Source organism: Juglans microcarpa x Juglans regia, chromosome 6S (genome assembly GCF_004785595.1).
Source record: "Juglans microcarpa x Juglans regia isolate MS1-56 chromosome 6S, Jm3101_v1.0, whole genome shotgun sequence".
NCBI classification, from domain to species: domain Eukaryota; kingdom Viridiplantae; phylum Streptophyta; class Magnoliopsida; order Fagales; family Juglandaceae; genus Juglans; species Juglans microcarpa x Juglans regia.
In genome coordinates, this window is record NC_054605.1 from 21,879,857 (window position 1) to 21,901,101 (window position 21,245).

Sequence of the window (21,245 nt, forward strand, 5' to 3'; positions counted from 1 at the left end):
GAGAATTTGAGTACGTGGCATGGTAGATCAGGAGGGGTTGGGTAAGTTTATAATGAATCATAATTAGATTTGATCACGAGCGTCTTTTGGTCAACATCGGAGGTTGGAGTGTCGGACCCACAGTACATGATTTCCATTCATATTTAAAATCCGACAGTGGAAAATGAGAGTTATCAGTTTCTAATGTAATTACTTACCATGGGAATAATTCCCGTGCGGTCACCCACAGATTTGTGGATTACAGATGGGAACCGTTAAGTTTTTATATCCGGTCGTAGTGGTGAGCTTAACTTATTATAAAACAATAATGAAATTCGTTATTTTAAAAATATTTTATTCGATTCATTAAAAATTATTTTATTTTATTTTATTTAAATATTTAAATAATTTCTAAATATAATTAGAAAAAAAATGATAAATTTGTTTTGAAAAAGTCTACTTGTCTCCTTAATTTGACATTTCTATTTGACACTTAATCAAAATTTATTTTTTTATTTTTTATTTTTTTTATTTAATGGTTAAGGAAGTAATTTTAAGTGTATTGATGTATTTTTTTTATTTTTTAAATATATTTAAATATGTTAAAAAAATATGAAAAGAAAAAAAAAAAATTACGTCAAAATGGGGCGGCATAGTAGCCGCCCCCATTTGTTTTTAAATGCCATGGAAGCAAAAGTGGAACATGGATATCGGAATGCGAGTCAAACTCAAAGTGCACAAGCTCCGATGTTGGTTGGTCATCCCCTGTTACCAGCTTGACCTGGATTAACAAATCTTTGACTGCCGATATCCGGAAATCTTCTTACATACATAATTACTTTATGAGCACGAGAAATTGATTAGCCCGAGGCATTGTTTGAAAGCAGCAAAAGGTTCCCAAATCCAGCAGTGACACCTCTTCTTTTGCTAATTCCGGTGTTTGTGACCGTCTGCTTTTATTTCTTTAATCTATAGCAATACTTGTATATAATATGCTCATAAATGATACCCTTCTTTGTTTATTGAATCAAGAATGTATGCAATTTCCCAAAATGCAATGCAGTGAATGCTTTGCTTTGCACCCTTTTATCACCTCCCTCTGTTTGCTAATTGTGACAAAATAGGAGTAATGGCACCTGACAAAACCGTTCAAAGGGTCTCTTCATGGTTATGGGCTTATATTAAAACTTGGAGGACATGAAGAAACGTTGAATGTATCAAATTTTAACACTCGTGAGTTGTGTTGCAGACAATTGAAAATGGGTCATCATTACTGAGAACTGTTACATTTCAAGTAGAATTTCTGAGTTCTGACAAAATTGGTGGGGTGCTATTATTTCAGGAAAATGTTAGTGGAACTCTTTAAGATGTTAAAAAAATGATGGAAAGAAAATTAAAAAATAAATAAATACTAGCAGATCCTTATTTCAAGTCTAGCACTAGATTTCATTTTTGTAAAGGTTTTGATTCAGAGCAATCCATTGGGTTGCAATATAGTCCGTGGAAAAAACAAACTCTGCTTATTTGATGCTTGTTTGCTGGGAAAATTTGTTAGCTAGAAGGGTGATTATTAAGGAAAACTTTGAAGTTGCCTTTTTTAGTGTGTTCACTTTTTGTTAGTGGGTTTTGTTGGCTTGTGGAAAGAAGAAAGTGAAAAATTAAGGATTTTTACCCTTCCTGAAAGCAGTTGTATATAGATCATAGAGTTCTCATTCTTGTAAGTTGCTATTGTTTTGAAGGGTCTCATAATTTGTGGGCATGTGGGGAGCAGAGACACGTTCGACATGCATTTGGTAATTCCAAGGCTTTGAGGTTGTAAAAACGATAGTGGAAAACAAGGGTTTTGCTTTCTTTTAGAGAATCGATTGCAGATGAGAACAAACTGTTTGGTGTTAGTGAAAACAGAAGAACCAGTTATGTCTTTGAAGTGAGAGAAACTGGGAAACGGCTAGTTATTTCAGCGCCTGATTAAAGCTTCTTGCTGCAGGGCTACATTTTCCTTGGAAGCTCAGATCAGGTAAATGGAAGCTGTTCACATGCTATTTTCATATGATCTTTCTACTTTCTGACTTATTCTTTAGCAAGCACCAATTTGTCTTTGGCTCATTTCTTAGCATGTGGTAAAAAACCTTCCAAAAGATTTATCATAGTTTTGAATTATACTTCTTGCAATCCAACCTTTTTTTCATCTGTTTCTGCTAATTTTTGTTAGGCCCATCTTTCCCACCTTCTGTTATCAATGTTGGACATGGGAAAAACAGCTGAGAATCGAATCTGTACCTCCTTGTGCTTCTCCAGAACCTTTGGGCTATGTATTGCAGTCCTTGTTCCTTCTTTAGTTATCACATTCCATGTTAGTTTTGGGTTGTCTCCTTTCCTTCTTAGCATTCCAATTTTGGTTCTATCAACCATGTTCATTGTCACATTCAAGAAGAAAAGGGTGATTTTGGATTATAATCCAGTGCAAGATGATGAGGATCTCATCTGTCACCAGAAAATCCTGCATGGAAAAGAAGTTGGAGACACACTTCATGAGCCATTACTAGAAACAGCTAGCAAGACCAAGGCCACCCGACAACAAGAAAATGGTCTGATGCAAGAGCACCAAGATGAATCGCCTCTGGATATTCTATTTTCATCAGACAGTGAAAGCAGCAATGACTCTATAATAGGTGAAAACTTTGATCTCAATCTGATGGGTTCCAACTATATGGAACAAGATGAGGCAATCTCGGATGTTTCGGTTTCTGATGAAGATGATGATAGCCTCATTGAAATATCCCTTCCGGGCAGCAAGTCAGGTGTCCTAGATCATGATCAAGAGCCAAAGCAAAAGCCACAGTACTCCAATATTCATGATCTCTTGCCGGATTCAATTTTCCAGCAACAAAGCTTAATGGAGCTCTTGACAGAGATCAATGAAATGAATGAGGAAGAAAATTTGATCGAGATTGATCTTTCAAAGGGACCCCATCAAATGTTCAAGGTTAGAGATTGAAACTAGCACTGTAAAGAGATCAATTGGTTGCAAGTTTTGATCTCAATGAATGATGATCATGAGAGGATTAGGGTTCAGATGAGGGTATAGGTGTTTGTTAGTTTTTTGTTAATCCAGTTGTGGGACTTCTGCCTTTCATTTACTTGGCCTTTTCTACAAGGCTTGACTCTTGACTAGTAGAGCACGCCTAGCTTAGCCTTTTTTGCTTTTATAATCCCTTAATAAGCACTCAAGGATAAACAAAGTAAAAGAGGCTTTCTTGTTTGGATGATTTTGCTTGGCATGGAATCCCAGTTGGATTTGCACTTTTTCATGTTCTTTCCCGTGATGTGCATAGGCACCGCTGAGGCCCTGTTTGTTTCCCCTGAAAAGGATCCAGTCTATTTTGTTAAGTTGCTTGCTTATCACCAAGAAAAAAAAAAAAGAAAAAATTGTCAGGTTAGAGATGTGGGGATGAATAGTAACTGATGAAAATAATTATTCTATCGGGAAAAGAATTAAAGTCTTTATATCAATCGATAGAGGCTTTAAAATGTAGAAAGACAAACATTTTTATGATCTACTTCTTTTTTTTTTCTCTCTCTCTCTTATGTGTCAAAAGGTTTCTATGAACTATTTGAAAGGGAATGGGGTGGCCTTTTCATTAGTTTACACCAATTTTAAGCTCCAAAACAAATTATTTCAACCAATACATATGAAGAGGATTTGCTGAAAAGTGAACCTCGGCTGGAGTTCCCATGGAAACACTTGGGCCATAATTTCCCCCCAAGCCCTAAAGTGGCTTATAAGCCCGATATTCAAACCGGGGAGTCCAAATGTACTCAACATTAATGCGGTGAGATTATAAATTCTTAAATTTTTTATTATTTTATGAATAAATTCGTGAAGTATATAAACGTTATGTAATCTTTTAAAAAAAATATATAATTTTTTATTAAAAGTTAGTTTTTTTATGTAAGTTTTATATTTATTCACTTCTTTTAAAAGGATTGTGCAATATTTGTCCTATAAATATCATTTCTACTATTTTATTTTCATACGTTATTCAAATATAATATATTTTTTAATTTTTTTAACATTTTTATTTAATCACCATTACCGAGTGATCATTACAATTTTTACAAACTATAAAATAAAATATAAAAATCAATACAACTTTTTTAAACTTTAAAATAAAAACAATATTTAAATGTTATATTTAAATAATTTATCAACACACAATTTGATATATTTTAAGCATCCAAACGAGTTTTAAATTTCGTTTAGATGTTGAACTGAGTTGAGTTGAGATGATAAAATATTGTTAGAATATTATTTTTTAATAATATTATTATTTTGAAATTTAAAAATGTTAAATTATTTATTATATTTTATATTAAAATTTTAAAAAATTATAATAATAAATTGAGATGAATTTATATATCAAATGAAGCCTAAAGTTGTAAAGTTGTCCTTTTGATATTTCATGGCATTCGTAAACTGACGAGATGCATTCTTTTTATTTTCACAAATAACGAGACGTATTTTTATAGATCAATTATTTAGCTACAAAAAAGTTTATTTTTATGAATTTTATTTTTATAGATGTATTTTTATTTAATGTGATATATTAAATTATAAAATTATTTTCATTATAAAATAAATCTAATATATTATATGAATTTATATCAATTTATAAATTTATTTTCATGAACACTTATCTTTTTTATGATAACAATCAAGAAGGCAAGAATCTACATACACATCCTTTAAATATCCACTATATATCATGAGATAGGAGTATTGCTACCAGACATTCATTGTAGTTGTGCACACATTACTCATACTATATGGTTGTTTCTAGTCTTTTGTTTTTTTTTTTTTTGTGCAAAACGCACCAGACCTTATGGCTTCTACCCCTCTTTCTTTCATCATCCCTCTCTCCAGCTCTCTCTCTCTCATTAGCAGCTCTCTCTCTCATCATCTCTCTCTCCTCGACTCTCTCTCTCATCCTTCATCGACTCTCTCTCATTGTCTCTCTCTCAGTCTGGTAATAATTTCGAATTTGAGAGATATATGGTTTGGATGATGTCACGTAGAGTGTACAAAAGTGGCTGCTCCCAATATTTTTCCCATGAGATATATATGGATTATGCCTATTCAAATTACTACATTTATATATAAAAAAAAATTATATTATCAAATTGATGATTTATATAATATAATTTGATTTAAAAAATAAATTTTACAATTTAAATCATAAAAATCAAAATTTATCATTTTAGTAATATAAGTTGTGCATTTTATATATCGATTTGAGAATAAAATAACTCATCTTATAATCTTATAGTAAATTGTCGATTCAAAATCAAAATTGCTTAAATAATTAAAGTTTAATTGTGGCATTATAGATGAATTATTCCATTTAGTAGCCTTACTCTTAATGGTGTAAAACAAAACTAGAAAACCGGACTGGACCTGTCCGAACTGTCAAATCGGTCCAGAATTGGTTTTCGTAATAGCAAAACCGGTTGGAATCAATCCGGCCGATTTTAGATTTTTTAGGATCGGACCGGACCGGTTCTATATAATATATATTTTAAATTATTTTTTTAATATTATATATATAATAATATAAATTAATTTAAAAATAAACTAAAATTGTAAAACTTTAAACTGAAATTGATAATTTACATTAATTGAAAAAAATCCTAAATATCAAAAGATTTGAATTTATATACTAAAGTTGTAAATAAGATCACTAAAATATTATTTACCAAAAAAAAAATACTCAAATATTATTACCCAATTTTTATGGCCTAATAAATTCTCAATGTTTTTTTTTTTATAATACATAATATATTAGTAAATTAGTAATACCAATATATATAAGTATACAATATATATTAATTATAATTTACATTTTATAGTCTAATGCTAATAGTCTAATACTATATTACTATTAGTAATATGCTTAAAATCTATATATAAATTAGCATATATATTTTAAAATAAAAAAATCAGACGGAATCGGACTTGAATAGGTAAAAATCGAAAGTATCAATTTAGGAGATAATTAGTATACGGTCGATTTGTAAAAATGTAAAATGGGCATCAGTACATACTAATTTAATACTAAATTTTATTCAAAATCAGATCTGACCGGTTGCACTCTACTTCCTCTATACATGTATTGAAGAAAAAATTAAAAATATATAAAATAAAAATAAATGTGTACTGTATGGTGGAATTTCTCCAGATTTTCGTTTATCCGGAAGCGTCTTCAACCGTCTGTCCTAAAACCGCTGACAAATACCTTCGACTTCGTTCCCACCATGCTGCCAGATGTCATTATCGGCCGTTTAATCTCACAGACAGCATCCAAACACCATATCAGCCGTCCGTTTTCTTCTTTCCGTTTTCAAACTTCCAAACCCGCTTCTTACACCCCAAAATTCCGACGTGGAATTTCTGTATTTTAAATCCGGATTTGAAGTCCAAACTTGGCTAAATCCCGAAAATACCCCCCAGAGAGAGAGAGAGAGCAGCAGAACCTGTTCCCCCTACTCGGAGTACACTCAGAGAGTACAGAGACGGAGACTATCTGATAGAAGGCTTCAAATTCACCAATAAAAATTATATCCAGATTCTCTGTAAGTCAGTATTACACAAATCTTCTTTCAATTATTGTCACGATTCTTTTATTTTTTTTTCTTTCCTGTTAATTTTCTTAGTGATCTGGTATGGAATTTGTGGTTCAGAGCTTAGGGTTCTGAGATGGTTCTCCGTAAAATTTTGGCCTTTTAGGTTCGTTTTCTGTTTTTATTTTTTTTTTAATTTTTCTTATTTGTGAAATTGGTATTTAGTTCTCTTTGGTCGACGAGAAAATGTAGAAACGTTCAGAGATTCTGAATTTGGATTCAAGATTTTTTTTTCTTGCCATTTAGGCTTGAGAAAACCAGGGGTTCAGCTGGCTTAGCTGAACCATGGCTCATGTCAGTGTGAGGTTTGTTTTAGCTGAGTTTTACACTTTTAGAGCTGCACGCAAGTTAAAAGTTTTGATTTTTTTTTTTTTTTTTTTTATAGTTTGTTCGTCGGTTGGTAGTCATTTAGATGTTATTCTTGCTTTAATTTTGTTTATTTTGACTGTCATATTTGTCACTTTTATGTTTTCTTTCTTTTGGTGGCTGTCTTCAAGTTTCTGACCTTTTTGTAGATCTTGTTTGGGGGAGAGGGGATTTTGTATTATGTTAAGCTATCTGCAATTGCACTTTAATCCACTACGCCTGCTACTTTACGCTTGTAATTGTATGTTCTTCTTGAAAATATTGTTGGTGGACGTCTTTCAACATAGCCCATTTCCTTATACATTGGCTTTCATTTTGACCTGTTTTCCAAATTATGTTAGATTTTACTCTGTGGGTCTGTTTGTTCTGGGCATTTGTAGTTCATTTGAGTTTAATGGTGAGGGAATTTTTTTCAAGGATACATTTTGTGCCGTGGGTTATTATTTGAGGAGTATATTGGTTCAAAGGGCCAGGTTTGCACCACAACTTGAGGGTGCCATCCATGGAATTGTTTCGTCAAATGTACGAATTTATTGTTTTCTTGAAAGGGCAAAATTTAGGGCAGTGCTACTAAAAGACAGTGTTATTCAACCCTTTTGAGTCTTTCTGCTTTCTTGACTTCAACCATCATTCATGGTATTTTTTTGAACTGCAGTTATTTTGTTGTCCAAGCTTGACAAGTTCTATTAGGAGGGGGTAAAAGGCATCTGCTGTTGGAGCATTTGCTTGACTTAAGTTGATTATGGGTGAGGAGAATGCAGTGGCCGAAGTTGCTGAGACAGCAGCAAATGGGACTAGCCTGCCAGAGGAAATGAATAAAGCTGTGACCGAGGAGAAAGAGGAGAAAAAGGGAGTAGAAGACATGGAAGAAGATACGAAGGATGAGAAGTACAAGGCTGCGAAAATTGATGAAGATGTAGAAGTAAAAGAAAACAAGGAAAGCAACGAAGAAAATGAAAAAGAAGTAACAGAGGATCAGAAAACAGAGACAATGGAAGAAGATGCTAGTCCAAATGCAAAAGAAGTGATTGAAGAAAAGGAAAACTCTAAATACGAAGTGGATGAAAAGGCTGATGTGGCCGAGAAGAAAGAAAACGAGGATGATGAGAAAGCAGAGAGTAAGGCAGCAAAGGGGTCAAAGAAGCGCGGGAAAGGAAAGACTGAAGAGAAAGCAAAAGAGAAGACAAAGGAAGTTAAAGAGAAGAAGGAGCCAGAGCCAAGGACTCCAACTATTGACCGCCCCGTACGTGAAAGGAAATCTGTTGAAAGGCTGGTGGCATCAATTGAGAAAGAAGCAGCCAAGGAATTCCAAATTGAAAAGGTAACTTTTTAAAGTTTTTTTTATTCCGTAAAATTCAAATTGTATTTTTGCTGAGGATTTTTTCCCCTTCATAATTTACCTTTGAAATTGCAGGGCTGTGGTACCCTACTTAAAGATATTCCTAACGGTATGCTTATTAACTTATTTTAACAACACGTCTGCAGTCCTTATATATATATTTTAAAAAAAAATTATAATACTATGTGCAAATCTTTTTTTTCCTTTTTCTGTCCCAACCTGATATTAATTCAGATAGGCTGATTATTCATACATTCTTTTTAAATTTTCTATACCTGATCAAGCTCTTTAATTTACTAGATCTACCTGTTCTAAGGCAAGGATGAAGAAAAAATATGTTTATAATAATAAAAATATCCAACGGTAAAAAGCCTGGCTTTTATAGGCATGCATTGAGATATTTATGGACCAAATATTCTGCAAATCATGTTGTGAGTGTATGATATCTACGGGCAGTAGATGAAATTAAGTGAACCTGAGTATGTTTTCTCCTTCAGTTGCATTCAAGCTATCAAGAAGAAAGACTGATGACACTTTCAAACTGCTTCATACAATTCTCTTTGGAAGGAGAGGGAAGGTAATGCATATTCTGAGGATTTTAGTGCGTGTTTCTGCATATACATTTGGCTTTGCTCTTTTTTCCACCTTTCTAGTTGGTTATATGGTGAACTGCGTAAGGCAGAATATTTGATTCTTTGTTTTGGTTCATCTAGGATGTAACCATTGGCTAAGACCCCGATGGGGACGTATTATTCTTAAATTATCGTTACGTCATATATATATATATATATATATATATATATATATATATAAAGATGTTACCATTGACTACACCAATCTTGCTTCAATGTAAATTTCTACTTTTGGTTTTGCAGGCTATTCAGGTTAAGAATAATATATCTCAGTTTTCTGGTTTTGTGTGGCATGAAAATGAGGTAAAAGGATTAAATATTTATGAATGAACATCCTTCCTTTGTATGAGCTTTTATAGCAAGCTGTAGTGTGGCAGACTTGATCTTTCTGAGATTCCATTTAATACAGGAAAAACAGATGATCAAAGTTAAAGAGAAATTTGACAAGTGTAACAAAGAGAAGTTGTCAGAATTTTGTGATGTCCTTGACATTCCAATTGCCAAGGCTACTACAAGGAAGGTTTGTTGATTTGCTACTTTTGCATGTTGATTCTAGAATGTAATTGTGGTTGAATGAATCTGTTTTCCGGCCCCAATTTTAAACATTGGTTCTTTTAGTTTTCACTAACTGAATTAGGAGGCTGGTGGTGGAAGATTTTCAATTGTTTATTATATGCTGCAAATTGATTAATCTGGGTATTATTAATCACCCTTTCGTTCATGTGAACATGTAAACCGAGTAGCCAGATAGTTTCAGTGATGTGGTGTCACCTGCACTCTTTGCTGTCCGGGTTTAATCACAGTTTGAATATTTTCTACTGAAACCAAAGTTGCTATGAGTATACATTTGCACCATGTGTTTAAGAGCTAGCTTTGATGCTCTTCAAGCTTTACATGTCAAGGGATATTGTTTTAATGAGCTGAAAGTGCACATCCAGGAGGACATTGTTGCTAAGCTGATAGACTTTTTGGTGGCCCCTCATGCTACAAATACTGTGCTTCTTGCAGAAAAAGAGAAGGTTTGTTTACGTGACCACTAATATTCTACTGACCTTCCATTTTTACAAAGAATTTATATCTTGTAATGGATCCTCATACTTTTTTATCCTTTTATGATAATTAGTCAAGTAAATCCACCAAAAAACGGAAGAGGGTGGTCAGAGGAAGTTCATCATCTGGAAGTGCAGCTTCAAAACGTTCAGCAAAGGTGTTATTCTCATCTCATTGACGTCAAAATATGGTTTGAGATAAAGAAGGACAGTAAAATTGGTAATTCCCTCTTCATTGGGTAAGATCGGGGTGGAAATTATATATAGACATTTCCTTCTTGGGTTGGACATTTTCCTTTTTTTTTTCCCCACTACAATGTCTTGCCAACCTAGTCCATCGTAAAGTTGTATAAGTGAATACTATGGTATTCCATATCATCTGGCAATCTTGTAAGAGTGTAAGCGGTCCTCCTTCCTTGGCCTTGGCCATGATGTTTTCCAAGTCCGTTTTACTTCATAGCATAGCTGTTATAGTTTTGATTATATTCTTTTTTTTATAAGTTTGATATGCTGTCGGGATTCAAGAATCCCTCCAAATATGTTTCTGACACAATGCTAATTTGATTGTGTGGTTGTGATCCATTAATATTCTTCAATTGTTTCAGTTTTTTTTTTTTTTTCTTGACTAAGTTCTTCATTGTTTTACTTATTAAAAGAAAAAAGCTCTTCATTGTTTCAGTTATACCTATAAATTGGATTTTAGAGGTAGGAGAGAGGAAGGACTCCAAGTAATAGGCTGAGAGGGAGAGACTGTATTTGGTCTCGATCTAACTCCCAAGTGTGTCCACAGCCAGGGGTTTGCATTTCAATAGGATCAGTAGGTGTCTTGCGACTTCTTTATGCACACAGACATATCTATGTAAAGACACCACATTTTATTAAAGATTGCTAGGGGCACAACCCAAGTATATTGGGGATAAGTATACATAGGAGAAACGCCCAGTTTAAAGAAGGGTGGTTGTGACTTCTGCTATATTCATGTTTTTTTCTGTTGCTTTTATTGTCATATGTAAACCTTTCTTCAATCTATTCTTGTATATTTACAATTTTTTAAGTTCTTTTACTGGACTAAGCAAAGGCTAATGCATGTCTAAAATATGCTTGATCATTATAGGATTTCAAACTCCTTGAGAAGAACTAAACTGTATATATCCTAGGGATTAAAAAGAAACTGAAGGATGTGAAAACTCACATTGTCTTTTTGTCTATATAGAAAATTTTTGTACCATCTTTTTCCATTTGTCCTTTGTTCTATTTTGAAAATTTTGACCCATTCACCAGAGCCCAAGAAAGACTGAGGATACATCAAAAGAGGAGAAAAAGAGTTCAATTGAAGCGGAGGACGAGTCTGACGAAGAGGAAAAGAAAGAGGATGAAGAAAATGAAGCGGAGGAGGATGAGAATGGTGTTCCAGAAAAATCTGACGATGAGATGCCTAAGCATTCTGAAAATGAGGAGAAAATTGATTCTGAAGATGAATCTGAAGAGGAGGTGGAGAAACACAAACGAAGTTCTAAAACATCAACTAGAAAAAAGGAAACTGCTGGGAAAGCTAAAACCAAGAAAATCACAGTTCCAACTAAATCCAGTATACCTCCTAAAAGAACACCCAAGAAATCATCTTCTAAACGCTCCAGGGGTGATGATGACAATGATACAAATCCAAAAGCATTCTCAAGGACGAGGAAAAATGAAAAGGTTGCGGCAAAAGAAAAAGCTTCAACTCAAATTAGATCTGTCTCCAGGGAAAAATCTGGTACAAGTCATGTTCTCTCCTTCCCCTTATTGCTCGCATACTGTTGTGGTATTTCTGTTGGTACGATGGACTGAAAAATAATGGTTTTGCTAATATATTTGAAGATATGCAATTAATATTATAGTTGCCTAAATTTTTTGCTTAGAAATAAGTTGTAATTGTGAACTGAACTTAATTAAACAGAGGAATTATGAAGCTCCTATATTATTTTAGGTCATAATCAGCAACACTAAAAATTTGTTATTGTTCTTTTAGGCAAAAAGGCTGCTAAAGTGAAGGACAAGGTCAAAAAAGAGAAACTCAGGCCAAGTGATGATAAGTTGAGGGATGCAATTTGTGAAATTCTTAAAGAAGTTGACTTTAATACGGTAAGCTGTCGATATCGATATTGTCTATAATGGTTGTAATGGAAATTCAGAATGATCTTGACTAAAAGTGGTAATCATGCTGAGTTGTTGTATTTAGCCTGCAAGAATGAAGTATTGCTGGACATGCTGTTACGGTAATCGTGCTGGACATGCTTTTGTGGGCCTACATTTATTCTTCCTAAACTCCTGCAAGTTCTGTAGCTTAAGATTTTTAGATTCTCATCTTTTGAAGCCATTATACAATTAATTTCACGACTATATATGTATTCAAGTATCAACGTTTATATATCATTGTATGCATGCTTGTCTATCCGTCTCTCCCTGATGTTTCTCTTTCAACATCTTAATGCATGCCTATATTTCATTACATGTCATTACGAGTAGGAGCACAAAAAGATAGAGAAAAATGGCATTTTAATTGCTGAGGTATTTGGATGTTTATTAAATAATAAGAGGTTGTAATGGATTCCTGTTGCAATATTTCCAGCATGTTTTTTTTTTTGTTAGTGATATTTCCAGCTTGCTTTATTTCCTACATCTTGGTAATCAAACTGAGAGGATGTGGAAACATTTTATGTTGTGGTAATTCTCTTGAAATTTGTTTTAATTAAAGGCTTTGTTGAGTTTAATACCTTAATCATATTTGCTATTAAATGGTTGTGTCGTGCTTAAATAAATTGTATAGCTTTATTTTGCAGGCCACTTTTACCGATATCCTGACGCAACTTGGTATGATGTCTTCATCTTCATTTTCACTATGGTAGTGGTTTATGATTTCTTGAATAACTTATAAAACAAAATGAATAACTTATCAAACAAAAATTGATTTCTTGAATTGGATTATATTGAATTACACCTTTGTCTGAGCTCTACATATTTTGATGACGAAAAAAAAAAAAGATTAAAACTTTCATCTGCTGCATTATATAGTAAACTGTGGCAATGTCCGCTACTGTAATTTATGTATTGCGTGGTTAAAATATACATTTAAGATCTGGGGAAAGGTCCACATTCAGTTGATATGATAACCTATTTTTATCAGTTTTCATTTTTATGAACTGATCCACTATTGGTTTATTATCGAAAAAATTATTAGAAACCTTTGAAATAAAAACCTTACAATCAATGGACAGAGGTTTGATAAGCTCTTCTTAGCATTAGTTGGTGGCTAACAAAACTCTTGACAAATTTTCAGGTAAGAAGTTCAATATGGATCTCACCCCAAGAAAGTCATCTATAAAGCTAATGATCCAGGCAGAGCTTACTAAACTGGCTGATGAGGCAGATGACGAAGATGGAGAAGGTGATGCCGAAAAAGATGAAAACCAGTCTTTCAGCCAAGAAGTGGAAACCTGAACAATAGGATTGAACGCGACTGCAGGGAAATAGTTAGCTATTTGTATGTTCCTTTCTAATTCCAGTTATGCCCACTTACTCCCATCGTCGCTCAAAATCTCATAGAATACACTATTTGCCTGAAAGCAAACCAGTAGTTACTAGAAATTAGCAGAGGACTCGAGCTGTGCTGTAGGATTGCGGCTTGAATGTATGTATACATTAACATAAATTGTAGGAATTCTCCTGTCCTCAATATAAGTGACCTTTCATGGAGGACTATTGTGTTTCAGATTCATTCATGTCATCACCATTTCTTCATATGGTTTGCGTAGACTGGTAATTGCCGAGCTATGTGACAACCTTAATTTAAGTGCAAGAACAATTGCATCATCATGGGATCATCCCAACGAGGACACCGAGAGTTGTGTTTTATATAGTTGACCTTTTTTATGGTAAAAATGAGCAAACATTACATGAAATATATATATATATATATATATGTATGTATATATATATGTATGTATGATAAGGAGGGAGGATGATCAATCCAAGAGGGGAGGGAGAGAGTACCTACAATTCCAATTTGGCTGGTTTGGATTAAAGATGGATGAGGGTTTTAAATGAAATTTGAAAAAAATATTGTTAGAATATTATTTTTTAATATTCTTATTGTTTTTAGATTTAAAAAAGTTAAATTGAGACTTGAAAATATTGAATTATATATTATATTTTATGTGAAAATTTAAAAAAATTATAATAATGAAATGAGATAAAATACTTCTTGAATCCAAACGAGATAATGTCCAAAAAGACTTTTTAAGGTTGTAACCCACCCACCTAATTTGAAAATATTATTAAGTCACTAAATAAAGATGTTATATAAAAACAAATACCAAAAAATGCATCATTTTTACCGACTTTGTCTCATTCATTTTTTATAAATTAAATTGTTATAACTTTATCATCTCAGTATTTATTACTTTTACTATATTATTAAACTTTATTCATCAAGATTATCTCCTAATATTGGGAGAGTTGGAAATGTAACGAACAATGAGGTACTGAACTTCAAAGGGTACTTAATCCGAGCAATCCAACAAGGATGGCATCGACTTGGGTCCATTTGATCTGTCTTCATGGAGTAGTAACAACAGATGGGGGAGAAAAATACAAATTAGCCGCTGAAAAGCATTAAAAAACAAAAAGAGGGAAGAAACTAGAGTATGTATTTACATTACGAAAACTCATCAAAACTTTCATATAAAGAGGTATGTACAAAGACAATGAACTATACAATTCTCCGGGTTGAAATGATTGCACTAATTGAATGGTTAGTAACTCTACATCTTCAACAGAACCAAAAACAAAACAAGAAAAAGGGGCTGTTAACATGGTCAACTCAAAACAAAACAAAATGAAGGGGTGAAAAGGATACAACAATAACAATACAATCAGAAAATGGGCACATTACTGTCGTCCTCTCAGCTAAATCCTAGTACATCACCATTCATACATTAAATCTAGAATATTAGCACATTTCACAGCAATTTCAAGATATATCATCCTCGACAGCTTTGGTTTCAACAGGTTCTTTCTAATGGACTACAACAAAAACGAAAAGAAAGCTGAAAACTCAGAAAGAAAAAGGATGCGACTACAATATCAATCACGCAACGAGAAAACACCATGCCTTTGACTCTCCCTTGTACAAGTTAGAAGTCCTCTTTATCTCCCAAAACCAGAAGATCTGCTGAACAGCTTTTGTTCTCCATTATCAATTGTCTTTCAAGCTATGAAAGAGAAAAAATTAGGTGAGAAAATAAATACATTTGAAACTATCAGGTCAATTCTTAAAACGATAAATAATAAAAGAGAAGCATCACAGCGCCCAATTGCTAGACGAAAGCAACAACAATGATAAGACAGGAAACGTTTGATATCAAGTCTCTCTAACTCTTAACACAAAGTACCTACCAAAAGAACTCACACAAAGTAATCATAAGAAAGCAAAATGAAGGTCTAACATAGATAATAAGATTTAAAAAATAAAAAATATCTCGTGTTCTTTGCAAGTAATCACTAATCACGTCTAATATGAAAAAATCGGAACAGCTAAATCCGTCGTTGTTCCACAAGGACGCATAAAATGTAAACTAGATCTCACTGCCACAATCAAAATTAATGCTAGCAACTAGCAACTAGCAGCGAATAATAAAGTAATGCAACTACAAGCAGCATAAAGCAGAAGTTGCCTGCACTTGAAGGTAGACTTAATCAGGGTGACTTCTAGCATGCCACATACAGGTTGGCCAGTCACGGGACTACCATTGAACCTCTTTCGAGGACGATAAAAATATCAAGAAATCATTACATGTCAACTACATCCTCTTGAGTGCTTATGATTGCAAATTCAAAAGGGCAGTAAAATCCAAGGCAGAACCACTATATATTGTGCCCAATGCATGCAAACTAGGAGTAGTTTTGATTGAGTTTCCATCGAGCTCACCACCATTAAAAGTAAACCTGTTCATCTTACTCTAAATTGCCCAAGTATAGACATGGAGATTTGTACACGCCAAAGCCCACCCATCGTGTCTCAAGTAATGTCCAAATAAATTCGTGACTGAAGGCAGATGAAAGATGAACCTTCCCCCCACCACACCCAACATTAAAAAATAAATAAATAAACACACAGAAGACACCCAGGGTGGATTTATACTTCTCCTTAAGACGGAATATTTTCTTCTCCTTGATGATCTACAATGTTTAATATACCAAGTTGTATGTCGTTGATGTTATCGTTTCTCGAAGCAATAAAGATTTTCATAATAATCTTGCTCTTGGTAACAATAATGCTAATTTATCAAAGGTTCTAAAATTGTGAGAGCAAACAGAGAGGGAAGTTTCAATGGCCAATTGACACCTCTTATAAATAAACTATAGTGAATAAAAATGTTGAATCAATGTAGTGATGATGAATGATATCATAGCCACATTCTGCACCCATTCATGTTGACCATAATCTCATAAGCAAATGAAGGCCTAAAGACAAGAGAAACTAGAATAAGGAAAAGGAGCTCACACAAATGGAATGCACGAAATGATAAATTTAGTGAGAACACATATGTCAAAGAAACAATATCTCTATATTTAACACATGAAACCAAAAGTGCGAATTAAAGCACTGGTTTAAATGAAACCAAAAGTACAGAATCTTTTACTCATAGTCAAACAAGGCATAAATTAAAAAACGAACAATGTAGTAACTTTAGAAGCAATAGCATAACAGCTTGTTGAAGTCAAAACTTAACAAACAGCACCATTCCAAATTAAACAGACTATTTTTTCTTTAAATTTGCGGTGACAGAAAACAATACCAAGTACAACCAAATAGGCATTTTTGCCAAGTTCCTCAGAATAAAAAATCATTCAAAATAGGCACCAGAACAATTTTTGGTATAAGTAATGCAATTTTATTGCAGCATCAAAATATTACAAAATGAAAGGTGTCAATATGAACAGATTTTTTTAAGTAACATGAGCATATCCATATTGTGAAAGTATTAAACTGGTCCGTCAGGCACAAACTACATTTTCTACAGTCTTAGCAGTAACACAATGACAGAAAAGATAACAAAAAGAACAGGAAAAATGGCACAAACAAATCAATTAAAAATAAAGACTGGCATTACAATGAGCATACTTGACTACATTGACAGGTTAATAAGCCACGATATGTGCAAAAAGCACTGTATCTAATGCACAACAGCACGAGTGCCACCTCCAGAGGAGATTCATGAACACTCCTAACAAATTGTAAAGGGAAAAGAAACAGAATTTTGGGAACTTACATTTCTTCGCGCTAGAATAAAACCAAGCTTCTGTGATGAATATGCAATCAAGAAGTTTAATGCAATGGAGTGAGAAAACGAGGCTCAACACATTAAGGACTGCAAACACCACTTGAAAGAGAATCCAAATGAGCATGATGAATCCAAAGTTTGTTAAGTTTCTGTGTGTTCCCTTTCTTGATGGATAGCATAACACAAGGAGCATAAGATTTCATTATTCGGAGGTAAGCCTCCGTCTCTTCCCATAATCAGCATCCCTTGATCTTGAACGATGTTCCTCCTCTTGTGATATCCGCGACTTACTGTGAGTGTGAGCCTTTGAAGTCCGCCCTCTTTCCCATTCATCTTCTTGATCCATTTCATGGTCCCTATACTTATGATGATCAGCATACCTCTCTCTGTCTTCTCTGTACCTGTCACGGTCCCGCTCCCTATCACGATCCCTCTCACGGTCGCGGTCCCGATCTCGAGAACGCTCTCTGACCAGATCACGCTCCCTCTCCCGCTCTCGACCAATATCTCTATCATCGCGATTCCTTCTTTCCGACCAGTCATGGTCATGGCCTGCATCTTTTTCTCTAGGCCCGTCCCTATCATAACCTGGATCTCTATCATCCCGATATCTTCTATCAGAAGACCCAGACCAGTCCCTTTCTGAAACTCTATCTTTCTCCTTCACAGCATTTGACCAACCTGCTCTATCATGACTCGCTTCACCATATTGATGGTCAGATGCAGCTTCCTCCCCATAACTAGACTCCCCGGCTCTCCCACCACCATGATCTTCACCACCCCATGCACCCATACTAGGATCTGACCACATTCCCATGTTAGGGCCATCAACACCTGAAGTGGGCATCATCCCCATTCCATTCATGGGTATCCCTCTTCCAAAGAATGCTGGATTCACATGAGGGGCTACTCCAGGCAAACCAACACCTCCAACAGGGGGAAAAGAAGACAAAATCCCCGAGAATGGAGGCGTTGGACCACCAGGAAAGCCTCCATAGCCACCCATTCTCCCCATAGGCCCACCAAATGCAGGATCAAAACCCTGACCCATCATAGACTGAGGGTGCAACAAAGGCGGGGTTGCACCAATACCCTGACCAAACCCATTACCCTGACCAAACCCATTACCACCATTCCCCATTATACCCCTCCCTCCCATCCCACCCCTATTCCTCATTGGCCCAGCTAGCCCTCTATTCCCCATTCCTCCTTGCATGTTACCTCTTCCCCAATTCCCTCTCCCATAACCCCTGTTATTATCCCCACCCTGATAATTCCCGCCTGTTGCAATGTTGTTCCCACTAGGCTTACCGGCAACATCATTAGGTCCCCTCCTTGCTGGCGCAGTTGTTGTCGTTTGTTGATTCCTATTCACTTGAGCCTCACCCATTCTCTTAACACTATACGGCGATGCAAATGCAACAACGCATGGCCTACCATTAAACAAATGCCCATTCATCCCCTCCTTACACGCAGTCGCAGCAGCTGGGTCGAAAAACTCGACCTGGCAATAGCCTTTTGATTTCCCACTCGCTTTCTCATCAAAAAACTTCACCTCCTTTACGAGCCCATACTTACACAACTCCACTTCCAGTTCCGCATCTGTGGTCCACCAATGCAAATCGCCCACAAACAGTATTGTTCCACCACCACCACCACCTCCTCCTCCTCCTCCTCCACCAATAACGCCACCACCAACAATACCAACACCACGATTATTAGCAACCCCATTACCAGCAATCCCATTCACATTTCCTCCCCCTCCTCCACTAGTTTGCCTCACCAAAGCCTCATTCCCCACCTTCCCTACATTCCCTACAGCGCCACCATGTGATTGCTTCCCCCCAACAATCCCTTGAACCCCTAAACTACTAATATTATTCTCACTTTGCTCCTCCACCTCGTTCATCTTACTTATCATGCCCCCTTGCCCTAACTCAATCCTAACCCCACCAGCCTCCGATCCATCCGTCCCTTTCACGTCACTTCCTCTAACCCCTTGGTTAGTCTGAGACCCAGAAGGCCTGACCCCACCGCCACCACTACCCTCACCAACGCCTGGAATAGACACGCCGTGCTGCTCCGGTGCTACCCTTGGTAACGACTCTACCTTCTCCTTCTCATCATTCCTAAGCCCTATTTCCTCGCCCTTTCTCAGAGATTGTAAGAACCCCTCCCCGACATTCACGTCGTTGTACAAATCCTCGTAGTCGTCGTCCTCTTCACCAAGGAAAACCTCTTCGGCAACAGCCGAGATCGCCTCGTTGCGATGGAACTGATCCATCTGATCCGAGCCCTCCCCGAACCCTCCCTCACCGTCATCCATAGTTTATTTTCAGTATTTCAAAAGAAACGTTCTCCCCCCCTCCCCCGGTTCCTCCTCCGCCTTTTATCTAAGTTTTAGGTGCGTTTTGGTTGAAGTTTGAGGGTGGTTTAAGTAGTCAAATGGAAGCATTTTCTGGAAACATACATAGCAAGAAACAAAGCAGATTGGGCACGAGATCTTACCAGGAGAAAAATACGGTCTTTAAGAGATAGAGATAAGACCTGTAGAAACCCTAATCTGGAAATTTGTGAGCAAATGTGTGAATTTTCTGGGTTCTCTCTCTCTCTCTCTCTCTCTCTCTCGGGAAAAAAAAAAATCTACCAATGGTCCAAAACTAATCCACGGATTGACAAAGGTAAGCTTCCATGGGTGTACGCATCCGATCCACCGTATCAGTACTTCCAACAGAAGTTGGACTGCTCGGTTGGACTATCTACCATTTGTTATCTGGACGAAAGGTAAATGATTTGTGGTAAGAGAAGTTATTTGTATAAATCTTAAATAGATAAATTTTATATAAATTTTTATAAAAAAATAGACTTTATTTTAAAAAGTAAAAAGGTATAAAAAAATTATTATTTATTAATAAAATTTATTATTTTATAAAAAATTTATATAAGATTTATCTTTTTGAGATTTATATCATTATTCTTATACTAAATATGAGATGAAAAATCATATTTCTAATTATAATTTTAGCTTACGTAATAATATATATTGACCTATTAGTTATTAATAATTAGAGTAATACTATATATAGTTGTAAAATATGTAAATATCGTACAGTCATTTTGAAAAAGAGTAGAGTTTATTGTTAAAAAATTAATTTATTTTTATGTAGATCTTATATTTATTTATTTTTTTAAAAATAATTATGTAGTATTTATACACTTACGATTACAAATATCATTTCTCTAATAATTAATATGACGAAAATTATAATTTTTAACCGAAACGCGTCGTGGTCTCATTCTCTTCGCCGTCAACCATTTCACACTTATTGAGTATTTAAATAAAGAAATACATAGAAATTTAAGGGCTGGGGAACTTCAGTTATGGATGGAAAGGCACAGTTTATTGCAAGTTTAAGGTGATCTTTTCAGTTTTATTGCAAGTTACTTTGTGGAGTGTTTTCATTCCAAGAAACATATTCCCCTCTAAGATTGCCTTATCTATCAATTATATATGTGAATGATTTCGGAAATTGGAAGTGAACTGGCTGACACTTCACACTAACTATTTTTAAAAATATGCGAGATTAAATTATATCTAAGCATTACTATCAACAAAATAGTATTGCTCATAGACTTTTAATCCTTAAGCTAATGGCTTCTACTTCTATTATATATACATATATAGAGTTTTGATATACATCAGTTATTATTTATTTCTTTCCATACTCCATATCTGGTAATTTTTTTTTCATAAAATGTGAGGTATTTTTTATAAGATATGAATTATAGAGTAATAAATATAGTAGCTGATCAAAACAATTCACGGTTACAAATATTTTTTTTATTATATATAATAAGAGTTAGTTAATCTTTCACA

At 34.8% G+C, this 21,245-nt stretch overlaps 3 protein-coding genes across 4 annotated transcripts; 2 read left to right on the forward strand and 1 right to left on the reverse strand.

Moving 5' to 3' along the window:
- The first annotated feature begins 1,415 nt into the window (after positions 1-1,415).
- LOC121236409 lies at positions 1,416-3,282 on the forward strand. The gene is made up of 2 exons (XM_041132835.1): positions 1,416-1,996; positions 2,192-3,282. Exon 2 carries the CDS (start codon positions 2,219-2,221, stop codon positions 2,975-2,977), a length of 759 nt encoding a protein of 252 aa, XP_040988769.1. The 5' UTR covers positions 1,416-1,996; positions 2,192-2,218; the 3' UTR covers positions 2,978-3,282.
- A 2,958-nt stretch (positions 3,283-6,240) lies between these two features.
- Positions 6,241-13,800, forward strand: LOC121237202 (myb-like protein X). 2 transcript variants are annotated; one of them, XM_041133830.1, is made up of 12 exons: positions 6,241-6,609; positions 7,696-8,344; positions 8,438-8,471; positions 8,860-8,939; positions 9,238-9,297; positions 9,404-9,514; positions 9,933-10,013; positions 10,118-10,201; positions 11,325-11,799; positions 12,055-12,167; positions 12,866-12,896; positions 13,363-13,800. In XM_041133830.1, exons 2-12 carry the CDS (start codon positions 7,766-7,768, stop codon positions 13,521-13,523), a joined length of 1,809 nt encoding a protein of 602 aa, XP_040989764.1. In that variant the 5' UTR covers positions 6,241-6,609; positions 7,696-7,765; the 3' UTR covers positions 13,524-13,800. The 2 variants fall into 2 exon arrangements, with proteins under 2 accessions (XP_040989764.1, XP_040989763.1); XM_041133829.1 differs by having other exon boundaries at positions 6,242-6,609; positions 7,679-8,344.
- Positions 13,801-14,932: 1,132 nt separating this feature from the next.
- Positions 14,933-20,002, reverse strand: LOC121237827 (uncharacterized PE-PGRS family protein PE_PGRS54-like). The gene is made up of 2 exons (XM_041134718.1): positions 17,357-20,002; positions 14,933-15,295 (listed from the first exon to the last, which is right to left on the reverse strand). The coding sequence occupies exon 1, from the start codon at positions 19,692-19,694 to the stop codon at positions 17,571-17,573; it is 2,124 nt and encodes a 707-aa protein (XP_040990652.1). The 5' UTR covers positions 19,695-20,002; the 3' UTR covers positions 14,933-15,295; positions 17,357-17,570.
- Between the last annotated feature and the right edge of the window lie 1,243 nt (positions 20,003-21,245).

What these genes read in the sequence shown, in the direction of transcription:
- LOC121236409 (XM_041132835.1), top strand. Translation starts at nt 2,219, where the DNA reads ATGTTGGACATGGGAAAAACAGCTGAGAATCGAATCTGTACCTCCTTG.
- LOC121237202 (XM_041133830.1), top strand. Translation starts at nt 7,766, where the DNA reads ATGGGTGAGGAGAATGCAGTGGCCGAAGTTGCTGAGACAGCAGCAAAT. An exon ending in CTTCAAAACGTTCAGCAAAG is followed by an intron (nt 10,202 to 11,324) that starts GTGTTATTCTCA and finishes CCCATTCACCAG; the next exon opens with AGCCCAAGAAAGACTGAGGA. An exon ending in TGTCTCCAGGGAAAAATCTG is followed by an intron (nt 11,800 to 12,054) that starts GTACAAGTCATG and finishes TTGTTCTTTTAG; the next exon opens with GCAAAAAGGCTGCTAAAGTG.
- LOC121237827 (XM_041134718.1), bottom strand. Translation starts at nt 19,694, where the DNA reads ATGGATGACGGTGAGGGAGGGTTCGGGGAGGGCTCGGATCAGATGGAT.